The sequence below is a fragment of the Dermacentor silvarum genome, chromosome 4 (assembly GCF_013339745.2).
Source record: "Dermacentor silvarum isolate Dsil-2018 chromosome 4, BIME_Dsil_1.4, whole genome shotgun sequence".
NCBI lineage: Eukaryota > Metazoa > Arthropoda > Arachnida > Ixodida > Ixodidae > Dermacentor > Dermacentor silvarum.
The window spans coordinates 51,601,954-51,615,533 of record NC_051157.2 but is presented as its reverse complement, the minus strand read 5'-3'; the positions used below and the strand labels follow the sequence as shown (position 1 = coordinate 51,615,533).

The 13,580-nt window shown below is 45.2% G+C and overlaps 2 protein-coding genes and 1 long non-coding RNA gene across 3 annotated transcripts in view; 2 read left to right on the top strand and 1 right to left on the bottom strand.

Moving 5' to 3' along the window:
• The first annotated feature begins 9,521 nt into the window (after window positions 1–9,521).
• Window positions 9,522–13,580, top strand: part of LOC119448107 (intracellular coagulation inhibitor 3-like) — a 29,076-nt gene continuing 25,017 nt past the window's right edge. Inside the window, exon 1 of the mRNA XM_049665571.1 lies at window positions 9,522–9,695. The gene's annotated coding sequence lies outside the window, so the exon portion shown is untranslated. The remainder of the gene's footprint in view (window positions 9,696–13,580) is intronic.
• Window positions 9,728–13,580, top strand: part of LOC119450017 (intracellular coagulation inhibitor 3) — a 12,936-nt gene continuing 9,083 nt past the window's right edge. Inside the window, exon 1 of the mRNA XM_037713353.2 lies at window positions 9,728–11,020. Within this exon, the coding sequence (XP_037569281.1) occupies window positions 9,766–10,965 (1,200 nt within the window). The 5' untranslated portion in view covers window positions 9,728–9,765 and the 3' untranslated portion in view covers window positions 10,966–11,020. The remainder of the gene's footprint in view (window positions 11,021–13,580) is intronic.
• Window positions 9,755–13,580, bottom strand: part of LOC125944698 (uncharacterized) — a 27,895-nt gene continuing 24,069 nt past the window's right edge. The window contains exon 3 of the long non-coding RNA XR_007466369.1: window positions 9,755–9,882. This is a non-coding gene — a long non-coding RNA (uncharacterized LOC125944698). The remainder of the gene's footprint in view (window positions 9,883–13,580) is intronic.

Here is a 13,580-nt window from a genome sequence, read left to right as displayed (position 1 = left end):
TTGTCTATAGAGGCGTCAAAAGTGAAAGTTCTTCTACGACGCTTTGAAGCTCTGAAAGATCCAGCTGCGTCGCTTACCTGATGGCGAGTTCAGTGTCGAGCACATAGATTGAAGCCAGAGAAGGCGTGGAACCGCTTTCGGTGGCTGGTGGCACGTGAAAAGGACGCGTTATAGTTCCGGAGTCAATGTGCACGTTATTTCTGCACCGCTTCAGTGATCAATTGCGAACTGTGATTTATACAACCGTCTCATCGACAGATTCAGTGACACAGACTGAATACGGCGCATTTGGCACGAAACGATTGCGTCTGCACTTTTCTGCGGCAAGGAGCAATGGGTGCATATTCTGCACAAATAAGGTTTACAAGCAGTACTACATCCACCTAAATAAGGCATATGGACAGCTACAAAATTACTAGCGTCCTGCGTTGGATGTAAAGGGTGTCCCAGCTAACGTTAGCTAAGCTCTTAAAAATAAAATTAAGAATATACGAGGGCGCTACCAATGGCATTCTGTCAGCAGTTTGTTTACCATTTGTTGCGTCCTCGTATATTCCATATTTTATTTTTAAGGGCTTGTCTAACGTTAGGTGGGACACCCTGTATACCAAGTGAAAGGTTTATGTGAAATCTAAATGTGTTCCGTTTTACTTTTGTCCTCTAAGGGTTATGCTAGCAACTGTGCATCAAAATGTTTGTTAGCATTTCAATGTATCCAGCTGTGTTTGAGTTGTTTCTATATATAACCGCACAGCGTAGTAAAAATAACTATATAAAAAATGCTAACGAAAATTAGGCGACTACGAATCAGGCGCTGGCTACTAGTGGATCCCTATGTCATGATGTCCAACCATACTGCAATGTTTTTATGAACGCACGGCAGTGTGCTTGCACTTAAACGTTATTTGTTGGTCTTTAGTTGTCAAAATGAATTTGTTGCATGAAGCCTGTGCAAGGTTAGCTTCTCCTTGCAGCTTCATAGCCCCCTTCCTTTAATTATTTTTTTTTTGTTCAGCAGCAATTTTTCTGCATTGTTTCAACGTAATCTTCCGAACTGTCTGGTGCTAGCACAACCTTACCTTTCTTAAAGTTATTTTAATTACCGGGTAACCAAACAGGCACCTGTCCCCCCTTCCGTCCGCTCTAACTTGGGCGCACATGAACGGATGCAAACGCCTAGCGATAGTAAAAAGAAAAAAAAACATACTAAAGTCCAGTCTAAGAGCACAACGTAGATGCTCCTTCTGCTTTTCACCATTTTGAGCCTCCCCTACATTTTTTTCCTCTTGAAGTGTCATTGTTGTCGTGCGTGGTTTCTAGCAAAGTTAATATTTAATATTTAATCATTCTAGCAAATTTAATATTTCAGACTTTCTTCACTATGTGTGATCATATTAATGAAGCTAGGGTCTCCTCCGCTGATTTTTTTAACATGTCTCCCGAAATAGCCCGTTTCGCGTACTTCTAGCCAAGAGAAAAGAAACGAAAAAGAAAAGAAACGATTAACCAACTGCCCTTTACCCTTGCGATGCACAATGCCTGTCACGTAGGGGGCGCTGTCTCGAAAGAGTCGTCCCCCGCACTTCACGAACGGCGAAGAGTCAATTAAGGGACGCTACCTCGGTGACACTATAGCGCTGCAATAGTAGAAGGGTGGTGGTAGGGTGGTGTGCCTGTATGGGCGCGGGTTCGCGGTTAATGGTTTTTCATTGTCCCGACACGAACACCAAGTGCTATCCAGCTGTATACAGAGCAGCAGTTCGTGATGGATTTTGTTCTGGCGATTTGAACCGGAAATCTCCTGGTCGAAGCCGCTACGGGAGCCTTCGCAGTGCACCACCCTTGAGCGCGATTGTCACCTGCTAGCTATATAGAGAGCAGCCGAGTCACGTGGTCTCATTTGGTATTCCACGAGCGGAACGTGCCAGCGCGGTGGGCAGCAAACAACGGAGAGACAATCGCTGCGTTAACCAGAGCTGGGCTCAATGTGGCAACGGACTGTATGACGGATAGGTGGTAAATACGCATCACCGTCCTCTCTTACCTTTAGGCAGCCACCTGAATGAAGTCTTTACAGCCGCTACCTGAATGAACTCGTGCCTTCAATTCAAACTATTGTGAATGCTAGCTCGTGACCGTCGAATGTTCTAATTCATTGGCTTCAAGATTTAGGCTCAAAATGGGTAATTGCATATGAAGACTCGCATGATGGCGACGAATAGATGTGGTAGATGCCTGCACGTCTACTTTTCGACACGTGTCCTGCATTAGACTGATGCGTTCTTGTCCACTACATCTACACGGAGGTTGGCGATGCTGTCGAATAAGTTTCGTTGCGGCTGTAGGAATCAATTAAACAAAAGATTCGGCATCTGTATGGAATTCGTGAACGAGTAACAATAACCCACTAGTGATTGATACACGTTTCACGTTCGTGTTATGACTAATTCTATTGTAAGAGGTATGACTCTGTTTTCTTCTCTCTTTATCCTCGCATTTTGTTTGCTCTGTCTTTTTTTTTTCGCCACACAAGAGATCTGAAATTGCAAGACTTTGTGAATAGCAAGGGTGACGCCCTCGGTCCTCGGAAGTCTTACTCTCCGTCACTCTTGGTGGCTTTTCTTTTTCATTAGCACGAATTTATTTATTTATTTATTTATTTATTTATTTATTTATTTATTTATTTATTTATTTATTTATTTATTTATTTATTTATTTATTTATTTATTTATTTATTTATTTATTTATTTACAAATACCTTACAGGCTCCAAGTAGGAGCTTTATGTGAGGGAGACTAGACAATAATTTTTAACAAGAAGACAAATAGAAACAAAAGAAATTCAAGGACAATGTATTATGCAATGACAAAATATACCAGATATGGTGTAACATTGTAATAATAAAACACTTAGTATGTATTATACAAATTTGAGCGGGCCTACAAGATATCATTATAAAATGTGTAAACATGATTTCAAGTTATCATATGGTTAGCAAAACAGTCATAGATGGTTAGGATGTTATTTCTAAATGCCACATGGTCATGAATACAGACATAATTAGGGAGGTCATTCCATTGACTAATTGCACGTGGAAGCGTAGATGCATTGAAGGCTTGGGTGCGGCCGAGCCTTCAAGGCTGTTGATTATGAAGCCTTTGGGATATGCGATGAGGTTTTGATGGTGGCTAAGTAGTTGCATGCGCGCTGTAGACTACTTTATGCAATAAACAGCGAATGGCTATCTTCCTGTGTGATTCCAAGGATGGCAGTGATAATGAAGTCTTCATGTTAGTCCCACTGGAGTGGCGGTTATAGTCTCGAGCGATGAAACGTGCAGCGCGGTTTTGCACAGATCCCAGTAAGTTGATTAGATAGACTTGGTGAGGTGACCAGATTGATGATGCATATTCGAGTTAGGGATGAACAAATGTCTGGCATGCTAGTTTCTGTGTTATGGAAGGAGCCGCATGAAGATTACGTTTCAGGTACCCTAGTGTGCGTGATGCCGTGGCAGCAATTTTTTTCAATGTTTGCTGACCAGAAAAGATTAAAAGCGAAGCTAATGCCAAGGTACTTGTAGTTGGGCGTTACCAATATAGAGTTATTGTTAAGAGAGTACGTGCAAGTTGAGTTTGACTGCCTTCGGCTGAACGTCAATAATTTGCATTTGTGAATGTTAACTGACATTTGCCACTTCGAGCAAAAGAATTGGATTTTGTCAAGATCTTGTTATAGTACCAGATGATCGGTGTGAGTCATAATTTTACGGTATATTATGCAATCGTCGGCAAACTTACTATTGAAATGACATCGTAGTTCTTGATTTCTGGCGAATTATTGTCATGATGACTTCTCTGTCGTTAAAATCCAACCTAAGTTCTTGTTTTGTGCCTGCTCTCTCGAGATGCTCGTTTATATTTATTAAGAAAGCCACGAACAGAGAAAACCTTTAATAAAATTCATGTATTTGGTGGTGGTGAAACTATAAAAGCTAATTGTGAAGAAAATATGATATTTTATTTAGCGCTAACTGCGCGGAACAATTTCGTGCGATATATTTACACTATATTTAAACCTTTTTTTACGTGCTCCCTATCTCTTCATAAATATGAGGCCTAGAGCTATGCCTCCTGAGAATTCAGGGTGTGCTGATTTTTTTTTTTCCTGCCAACAACTCAAACAGCTGTTGCAATGAGTAAGTAATGTGGCAGGTCTGGTAACAAATATCTGAAACCGGATTCTGTCGCTTTCTTGTTTCCAACTTCAGAGCAGGTTCAAGGTTACATCAATACCCGAGATGACGCACGAATGCATGACGCAGAGGACAATGCATTAAGAAAATAAAGCGAAAGCATAGGAGCTTTCGCTGCAGTCTAAAGCAGAAAAAAACGGAACATAAGGCCGGCTATCCCTCCGGCATTTGACATATTTGACTTAGTAAGTGCTGACTGGGAAAGCAACCGGTGATATATTTGCTTTTTTGTTAAGAATTCTGGCTGAACAAAGCAATAGAATGTACTGAGACTGCTATTACCTTTTTATCTGGCCAATTATTCATTCCAGCATTCATCAAAAGGCCGACCGTGCAATCAAAGAACAGGCGAGAGGCGGAAACATTATCTTTTATAGCCGAACTTCGAACGCTGTGGGAAATTAGTTTATGGCAGTTATTACAAATGCCGCTTGAGAGAAAGAAGTCATAGGGGAAAGGCAGGGAGGTTAACCAGTCGGAGCCCCGGTAGGCTGCCCTGCACTGGCGAAGGGGAAAAGGGGACCGCTTGAGATATTTCAAGTCGGAACTTAATCGGTAATTTGCATTGCTGATGAGATTTGCATGAATGCAAATATGACTGATACTTCTAAGGCAACTTGTAAAAAATAAAACCTCCTCAACGAGCAGTAAATGCAAACGTTCTTTTTCACAACTCTGCGTTCATGATAATGTATTATTATTATTATTATTATTATTATTATTATTATTATTATTATTATTATTATTATTATTATTATTATTATTATTATTATTATTATTATTATTATTATTATTATTATTATTATTATTATTATTATTATTATTATTATTATTATTTGGTTTAAACGCATGTACACCTGACAGGAAAGGGGAAGCGAGAAGCAGGATGGCAACTGCCACCAGAAGTGGCACAACGCCTGCCTGCTTTTTAGGGAATGCGCGCACTAGGCGACCTAAAGGTCAGCAAAAGATAACTGGTCCAAGCAGTGCTTAAAAGCTTTCTGTGGTAGTTTTCAAACTTGTAGACTTGACGAAATGCTGGCCGGAGTCCCACTGTTGTTCCTGGTGACTCTTAATGGAGAATATCGCCCATCCGCAAGAGTGAAAGCATGTTTTTTTCTGCATTTTGCTCTTTTCCGATGAGAAGCCACCGCTTGATACGTGTTTTGTGTTTGTTTGTTTTTTCTCCATCTCTGTATGCAAGGACACGCCGCTAGGGCGTTACGTTGCCAAATAAGTTAACGGTAATAAAAAAAAACGCAGCAGTCATGTCCTTACTATAATTCGGAGCAAATGATTTGGTGTACGCAAAGTGTAGTTAGAGCGAGAATCCACACCGTCGCATTATACCGACAGTGTGTGCGGTGCTGTACCGCAGGAGCACCGTTGCCAAGATACACACCCGCCACGACGACTTGTCTGTCCGGCCGTGTGAAACTCTATCCGCTTCGCCGCGGCGGCGGCAAGTTGTTTATTGCGCGCTGACGTGAGGCCCGCGAGAGCCTCTTACAGTTGAACGTTCAACGAAGGTTTTTCCCTGCCGCCCCGGTAACCTAGAGTGAGATCCGGCTACTCATTTTTCTGTGCATGTCTGCATAAAGCTCCCGTGTGACGTACACGGCGGACAGAAAAGACGTTCGTATAGTTGCGACTTTCGCTTGCCATGAGCCGTTTCACCGATAAAGACCGTTGTTTTCATTTGTTTCATAATGGCTCGGCTATTGGTCAGTCAGCGTGCTGGTAAGACAATTAGCGCTTTATTATCAATAAGTATTTTTAAATAGTTTAGTTGGATAAAGTAAGCCAAGTGACCCTGGCGTGCCCTCTTAAAATTTTGGGAATTCCGTAGTGATTTGTGCGGGCAGAGTTGTCGCGTCCATCGTTGCAGTAACTCCTCCTGTCCCGAAATATGCGGAATGCAGTAACGATGCTTGTGGTCTGCGGCACTGTAAGAAAGGCAGCTGATGACCGCAAGCCCGGGGCCAATTTAGCACAAAATTTTGTTTGTAAGAGCTGTTTGCCATCGGCCGGCCTCCTGTCAACATCACAATTGGCTGGCGGCTGTTCTTACAAACAGTTCTAGCCTATGAAAGTTTTTGTGAATATGGCAAATGAAGGTAAGAAATGAGGCGAAAGGCATCAGTGCCACCATATATGACTGCTTAAAGTAAGGTAAGAACATAGTTTGTTTTTTTAGATCACCACGTCATCTGTGGTGCCATAGACGTCGTTATTGAAGAACTGCACGAAAAATTGGGCACGCTAGAGTGGACAATACGAAACGGAGTGACTTCTGCGACTTCTGGGACGAAGTTACATTAGACCGAATATTCACGCCATACTTCTGAACTAAGGTGGGTAGCAGTAACCATACCGTAAGTTTTCCGTCATATGACTGTAGGTGTAGATTGTGAGGACTACGCACATAATTGGGCGCACAGCACAGAATACGACTTGCCGGTATGGGCTATCTTTATTATTACTATTAAGGAGCGTGTATCAAGCGCTCAAGTCAGGTGACGTTGGCTACTAATCGTTCCTTAGCCAAACAAAAGATAACACATGCCCACCCCTTACGAAGCTGCAAGAAGAGTATGAATTTATTATAAATAAAATTACGTGCGCATTTGCCCAGTTTACAATAAATTTGAAACGAGCACAATTAGCAGCGCAAGACATATATCACTTACAGGAAAATTCAGAAAGCAGTCACGTAAAGTTGAAAATATTAGGACAACTATCTGTGGAACATGCGGCCCACTCTCCGCCTTAAACCAAGTTAGCCTTCATAAACAGGAAAGAAGAATGGGAACCGAGGGGCTCGATTTTTATTAGTCATAACCACATTAAGCCAACAGACAACGAAGCCAAGGAAAGCATCAGGGAAATTAAGTGTAGTTGAAATTAGAATGTAGAAAATAATGAAGAAAAGGGGAAATGAAAGTGGACGAAAAGATAACTTGTCGCCGGCGGGAGCCGAACCCGCAACCTCCGCATTACGCGTCCGTTGCACTACCAATTGTGCTACAGCGACGGCCATCAATTCGTCCATCAATGATCGATGGTCCATCGGCCATCAATTCGTCAAGGCATAACCACATCAATGTGGTTATGCCTTCATAAACAGGATTGTCTCAACGTAGACGCCTTCTTTAGAAAAAAATAACTATTAAAGTGTGGTTACTTCGATGTTCCCGTAACAAAATTTATTGGGCAGTAATGATGTGGCGAGTTCAGACTAGCAACATCGCGACTTCACTTATCCCGATTCGTACGAGCCCAGATCGAGCATCGAAACCCCGGTGTTCGTGCCCGGTGAATGAACTGAATGAGACACGGGAGCGCCACTACCAAAATTCGCTAGGTAAAACTACTGCATCATGCTGCCTGCTTGCTACCGGCGATGTCAGTTCCGGTATCTACACTTCCCCCAGCCGTAGAAAGGATTGCGAAATGCTCTATATATGTAGCCGCTGCTTATAGTATACCTTATGTAGAGTGTCCCTGAAGGCCGCGTTGTAGTTTCATCGCGATTCGTGCTTCAAGCGTTGACAGATTCTCGGCCTGACGAGAAATTCCCACTGCGCGTGGCGAGCAGGAAAGACTTGCTTCCTTCCTTAGGGCACAGGTCCTAATTAGGCTCTGCGAAGAGTTTTAATGCGCATATCTCGGCTGGGAAGTGTGTCGTCTCACATTTCATCCTACACTTGGGATATCATGCCAGGCCATCGGGCAGGCTAATATAACTCCAGTTGACCGTTACAAGCGGCATCTCACCCTGTTTTGCCCAGAAGTATTTGGGTGTGTGGATCACATTGGCGCACGTCCCGATGGACCGGGCTATGTTGTGAGGGCGGGAATGCTACCAGTCACTGATTACCTGAGCTGCAGACAGTGTCGTGGTGAGTCAAGCTTTCACCACAGTTTGGTCAAGTGCTCAGCGGTGTGGAGACTCAGACACAGAAGACGCTTTCACAAAGCTTTGCGAAAAATACTAGCTGGTTATTTCTCGTAAGCTTTCCATGCAAGGGATCGTATCAGACGAGACTGCATGATGAAACGAATGAAGACGCACTTCGTATGCGATGGATTCGACAAAAGACGTGGTCAAGCGACGACCGAGCCAGCCACCAAAGGATGCTCAGCACGAAAGCGTTGGTTATGGAATCCGGAAATGATTCAGCCTTATTAGACACAGTAGCGAAGTCCAATTTCAATAAAAGAATCTTTAACAAATATTTACTTTCAGGTTTGAAAAATATTACGCAGTGTGTTTAGGCAAGAGCTGGTTTCGTGAAAACTGCGTGTCTTTGTTGTAGCGAAAGTTCCATAGGTACGTGATGAAACAGTCTTGACTAATTTATCTCTGTGATATACACATGAATCAATAAAGAAGCTACCCCTGAATCCAGCTTTTAACGGTCTAATTTTGTGCTTTACAACATCGCTGCCATGCAGAATCGCATCATGTGCTTGGAGTATTATATGCACGGAAACCCCTACTGAGGCAGCGCAATAGAGCCGGTGAAATCTTGCGAGCTTGTTTTATGGCACGTTTAGACTAGGTTAGAACAAGCGCTCTGACAATCGGACAATTGAGGCATTGCAGAGAGAAAGGAAATCTTGCAGCATTTTTTTTTAAACCATGGAAAATACAGCCCTGTGCCGAGAAAACATATTGACTGCACCTTTATAAAAGCCCTCCATGATATAATCATTTGAGTCAACAGCTTTGTTGGTGACCATTAATGCAGTACAAAAGAATGGAAGAAGTTAGAGAAAGCGGAGAAAGTGGAAGCAACCACAAAACGACATCGATGAGATCCTAACCGCAATGTGCGCCCCACTCACAAAGCAAGCCAGTTCGGCAACACTTCTCCCAGCTTCTTTTTTTTTTCATAAACGCCATTTCTTTCCAAGAACAATTCAATGGTCATATGCCGAAACAGAAAAGGCATACGTTCAGCCGCACGTAGTGGTGGTCCACTGCCTTTGCAGCAAGAAAGCTATCGATAAAACGGAAGTAGTCTGTCCTCGTGTGTGTTCGTCCAAATGCGAATTCTGAAATATCTATGGACGCCGTACTTCTGGTCCTTGGGTGCGTGATGGAATACAAAACATCTACATTATGCGGCCACAGTGCAAACGGCGGCATCAACTGTAGCCCGACATCGACTGTTTTCTCAAGTCAGTCCCCCACTCTGTATTTCCCTCGTCGTCAGCAACAAGCCTATACCCGAGCTTTCTTTCGCGGCGAAGGAAATAAAATACCGTCTGCCACTGACGCAGATAAAAACGAAGGGCTGACAAAGATAGAAGCAATCGTATACACTTGAGGCGGCGGGCGTCCAGCGTTGTGTCTCGCGAGAGGTGCAATCCGAGATCTTCGTCGGTGGTCGCGACGTGCAAGAAAAACAAATACGCTGGGCAGAAAATGGAGGTCACCACGCGTCAGTTTAAAAAGAGGCGTCTCCACAGCCGACCGCCAGGCATTCGCAAAAACTCTCGGGATGCTTGCCAAATTTGTCCTTCTCGTGTCGGTTCTCGCTGTGGCCCACTGCGAGACCGACGACAACACGCTGCTCGCCAGAGCCCACAACCAGTTTGGCGTGAACCTGCTGAAGTACCTCGCGGCCCAGGAGCCTTCGTCAAATGTCTTCTTCTCGCCGACTAGCATTGCCGCCGCGTTCGGCATGGCCTACGTCGGCGCCAGGGGAAACTCAGAGGCCGAGCTGGATTCGGTGTTCGGCCACACCGCTCTCGGCCTCACCGGCCGGGACAGAGTGCTCGCGGCATACAAGAACCTCCTGGAACTCTCAACCTCGCCCAACGTCACTCTGGATGTGGCCAACATGGTCCTAGCGCAGGTAGGCTTCCCCATATCCGACAGCTACAAACAGCAGCTGCGCGAAATCTTCGACGCGGATGTGAGGTCTGCGGACTTCCACGCGGACGGTCCCAGGGTAGCGGCGCAAGTTAACGCGTGGGTGCGTGGAAAGACCAGGGGCAAGATCTCCAGCATCCTGCCAGAGGGTCAGCCGCTGGACATCGTGCTTTTCATACTGAACGCCGTCTACTTCAAGGGCACCTGGGTGACCAAATTCGAAGCCCATAGGACGGTGGACAAACCTTTCCTCAACCTAGGAACCACCGAGGTGAGCAAACCGGCGATGCACCTCAGGACACGCCTTCCGTACACAAGAGTCAACGCCTATCACGCGTCCGCCGTGGAAATACCGTACCAGGGAGACAGGTTCAGCATGGTGGTCCTGCTTCCGGACAACCCAACTCGACTTGCGGCGGTCAGGGACGGCTTGTCACTCGACATGCTCGAAGACGTCGGCAGCAAGCTAAGCTTTAGGGACGTCATGCTCCAGCTGCCCAAGTTCGAAATGAGCCTTCGTTACAGCTTGGTGCCAGTGATGAAGGCCCTTGGTTTGAACTCTGTCTTCGGAGGATCGGCCAACTTCAGCGGTATCAGTGAAAGCGTCCCGGTGACCATATCGGACGCTGTACATAAGGCGGCCGTCGAGGTGAACGAGGAAGGAACCATCGCGACCGCAGTCACTGGACTCTCGTTCGTGCCCCTCTCGGCTCACTACAACCCACCACCTCCTATCGAGTTCATCGTGAATCGCCCCTTCCTCTACTACATCAGGGACCGGAGCACCAACCGGGTTCTCTTCCTCGGAGAGGTCCATACGCTCTGAGAGCGAAGTCGTTCCTTCGCACCCCAGTACGACAGGACTTTCAAGTGATGGAAAGGTGCTGCTGAGATTACTACGTAAGAAAAAAACACATTTTAAATAAAGTGCGGCCTTTTAGTACATTTCCTGTCTCTTTTCCTTAGTGTTAGTAGAATTTCCTCACTTTTCTTTCCCTTTTTTTTGTGTGTGTGTGTGATAAGGACGGAAATAGGGTGGCAACCGTACCGTCACGCGTAAAACAATGACATAAGACTAGGCGTCCCCCACCCCTCCCTTCCACAATTTATTCTATTATCCTTCGAAATCGCCACAAGTCTTCAACTTGCGTATCCGAGTGTTTTGACGCTTGCAAAACCCTCTTTCTACTGTGTTTGGCAGCGCGACACAATTAAGAATCAAAGCACTCGCGAAATATCGCCAACATAAAGGATATGGTAAACACCGATACACTGTAAGCTGTAGTGTTTACCTTTCTCTCTCTCTCCCTCTCTCTCTCCCTCTCTCTCTCCCTCTCTCTCTTCAAAGTTAACCAGTACGGTTAACAAAGCTATAACTAGTCACGGTGCGCCTACTGCATAATATCCTTAGTTTTAACGCCGAAGCATCCCATACCTTCATCTTCCACCAGATTACTCGCAAACATATCTAGCGCGACACATTTAGCTCAATTAGCGGATCTGAAATAGTAAGGCTGACTCATACGATTGCCATTCCTCAAACGATTTGCCATTCCCAAGGGAACAATTTTTACCGTCCATGATCGAAATGACCCGAGGCAAATGACATTCGAGGCAGTGAATGTCATTCGTCGATCTTCGAGTGTCGCAAGGGTAAGAGAAGCCATTAATGGCTGTGGTCTCTTTCCTACCAACCTTGTGCCCCTCTGTACCAGAACACGCGTCCCCACTGCCGCGTATTTGAACACTTAGGATTTCTCAGTAAAGTATTCACTCGAATTACCTCGAGGTACCATTCAAATGACTGGCTCGTAATTTCCGCGCTTGCCGAAATAATTATTGAATAACCTATATGTATGCACCAATTTCTTTACTTATAAGCGTAAACCTTCTGCACACAAAATTAATAGCCAAGTTTCATATGTGACATGGACAATGAGAACAGAGTTGGTCCCGCCCACTTCTCTGCATTTAGCGACCCCGCAGCTGTAAAATGTGGACTGTCGCATAGTGCATGGTGCATGCATAGGAGATTTTTTCAGGGTCTTGGGTGTACATGTCAAGCACTTCGTATATCACGCCATAAATTTCTTTCTATTCATGTTCACTTTGGCACGTGCTCAGCTGCCATTTTCAGGAACCAATAATTGATTTACTAGACGAGCCCCATCTTCTCGTGTCTGTGTCGGAAATCCAACTCCTTTTTAACTCGTCGGATTACTTGCGGGAAAATGTTTCTAAATGTCGTGAGACAATCCTGCTCTTGCTTTTTTTTTTTTTTTTTGAAGTTATAGAATACCCACAATCGCCGTTTTCCTGGCAAATGGTTGAGTTGTTGCTGTTTCTTTTTCCCCACTTTGATATTTGTGCTAATTTGATTATTTTCGATTCCGACGTTACCAATCACATAATCGGACCAACCATAATCGGACTCTGGTGAGTCCTTGCCTACGCCGCGCAGGCGATGTCGCCTATCTGTCACCGGGCAGCTCGATTTATGGCATCGATAATGCAGTGATCGCTCAAGACTTACTCACGACCACCCGGCAGGTTATGGCTAAAAGGCTAAAATACGAACTTCAAGACAAAAAATTCGCTGACGATTGCGATAGTCCCTAATGCGAAATTTCAGCGCATCTGTATACGTGTTTTTTATTTCGCGATATATTGGCTGGCGCGGACAATCTGTCTCGTGTGGCACGTTGCAAACAGAGCGAAGTGTGACGCAAGTGCCTCGCTAATCGAGAGATCGTGAGAGGCAGCGCGTGGGTGACACGTGTGCGCGATTCTCAACAGACGCCACAGACAGACCTATACGCTCATGCAGTGCTTTGTTTCCATATAGACGACGCGCGCTACTCTGGCGCCATCTCGTAACCATCGTCACCACAAAGCCCGTCTTGCGCGGCACTACGCTTTTCTTCTCACGCTTTCGCCATGCCCTGCTCCTTCACTTTCAGCCTCACGGTCTGCCTGCACCCTCTTATTCCGTTTTCCGCGTCGTGCTCTCTCGCTGTCGCCGTCGGTAATCTCCTGCAGCGCTCCACGTTCACTTTCATCCTTCGCTTTGCTCGTTCGCTCGGTTACAAGGTACAACACCGACGCAATCCGCAGGAACGGGCGCCCGAAAGCGGTGCGCTAAAAAATTCGCCGGCCCTTCCACTCCGTGAAGGTGGTTAACCAGCGAAGCTGAAACCTTAGGACGCGGTGTTTATCACTGGTTTAATCCCCGAGGGTTCATTAAAGTAGTTGTCAATTATGAGGTTACACGCACGTTCGGCTACGACGGAGAGAACGACGTCACTGACGGTAAGCCCGCAGTCCGCCGTTGTCTCGAGTTTGCTCGGCGGCGGGGTTAGCAGCATTCTCCCGCCATTGCCGCTAGCGATTCTTCGAAATTGCTTCAAAATTAAATCTGTCCGTTACGTAAGACAATGAATG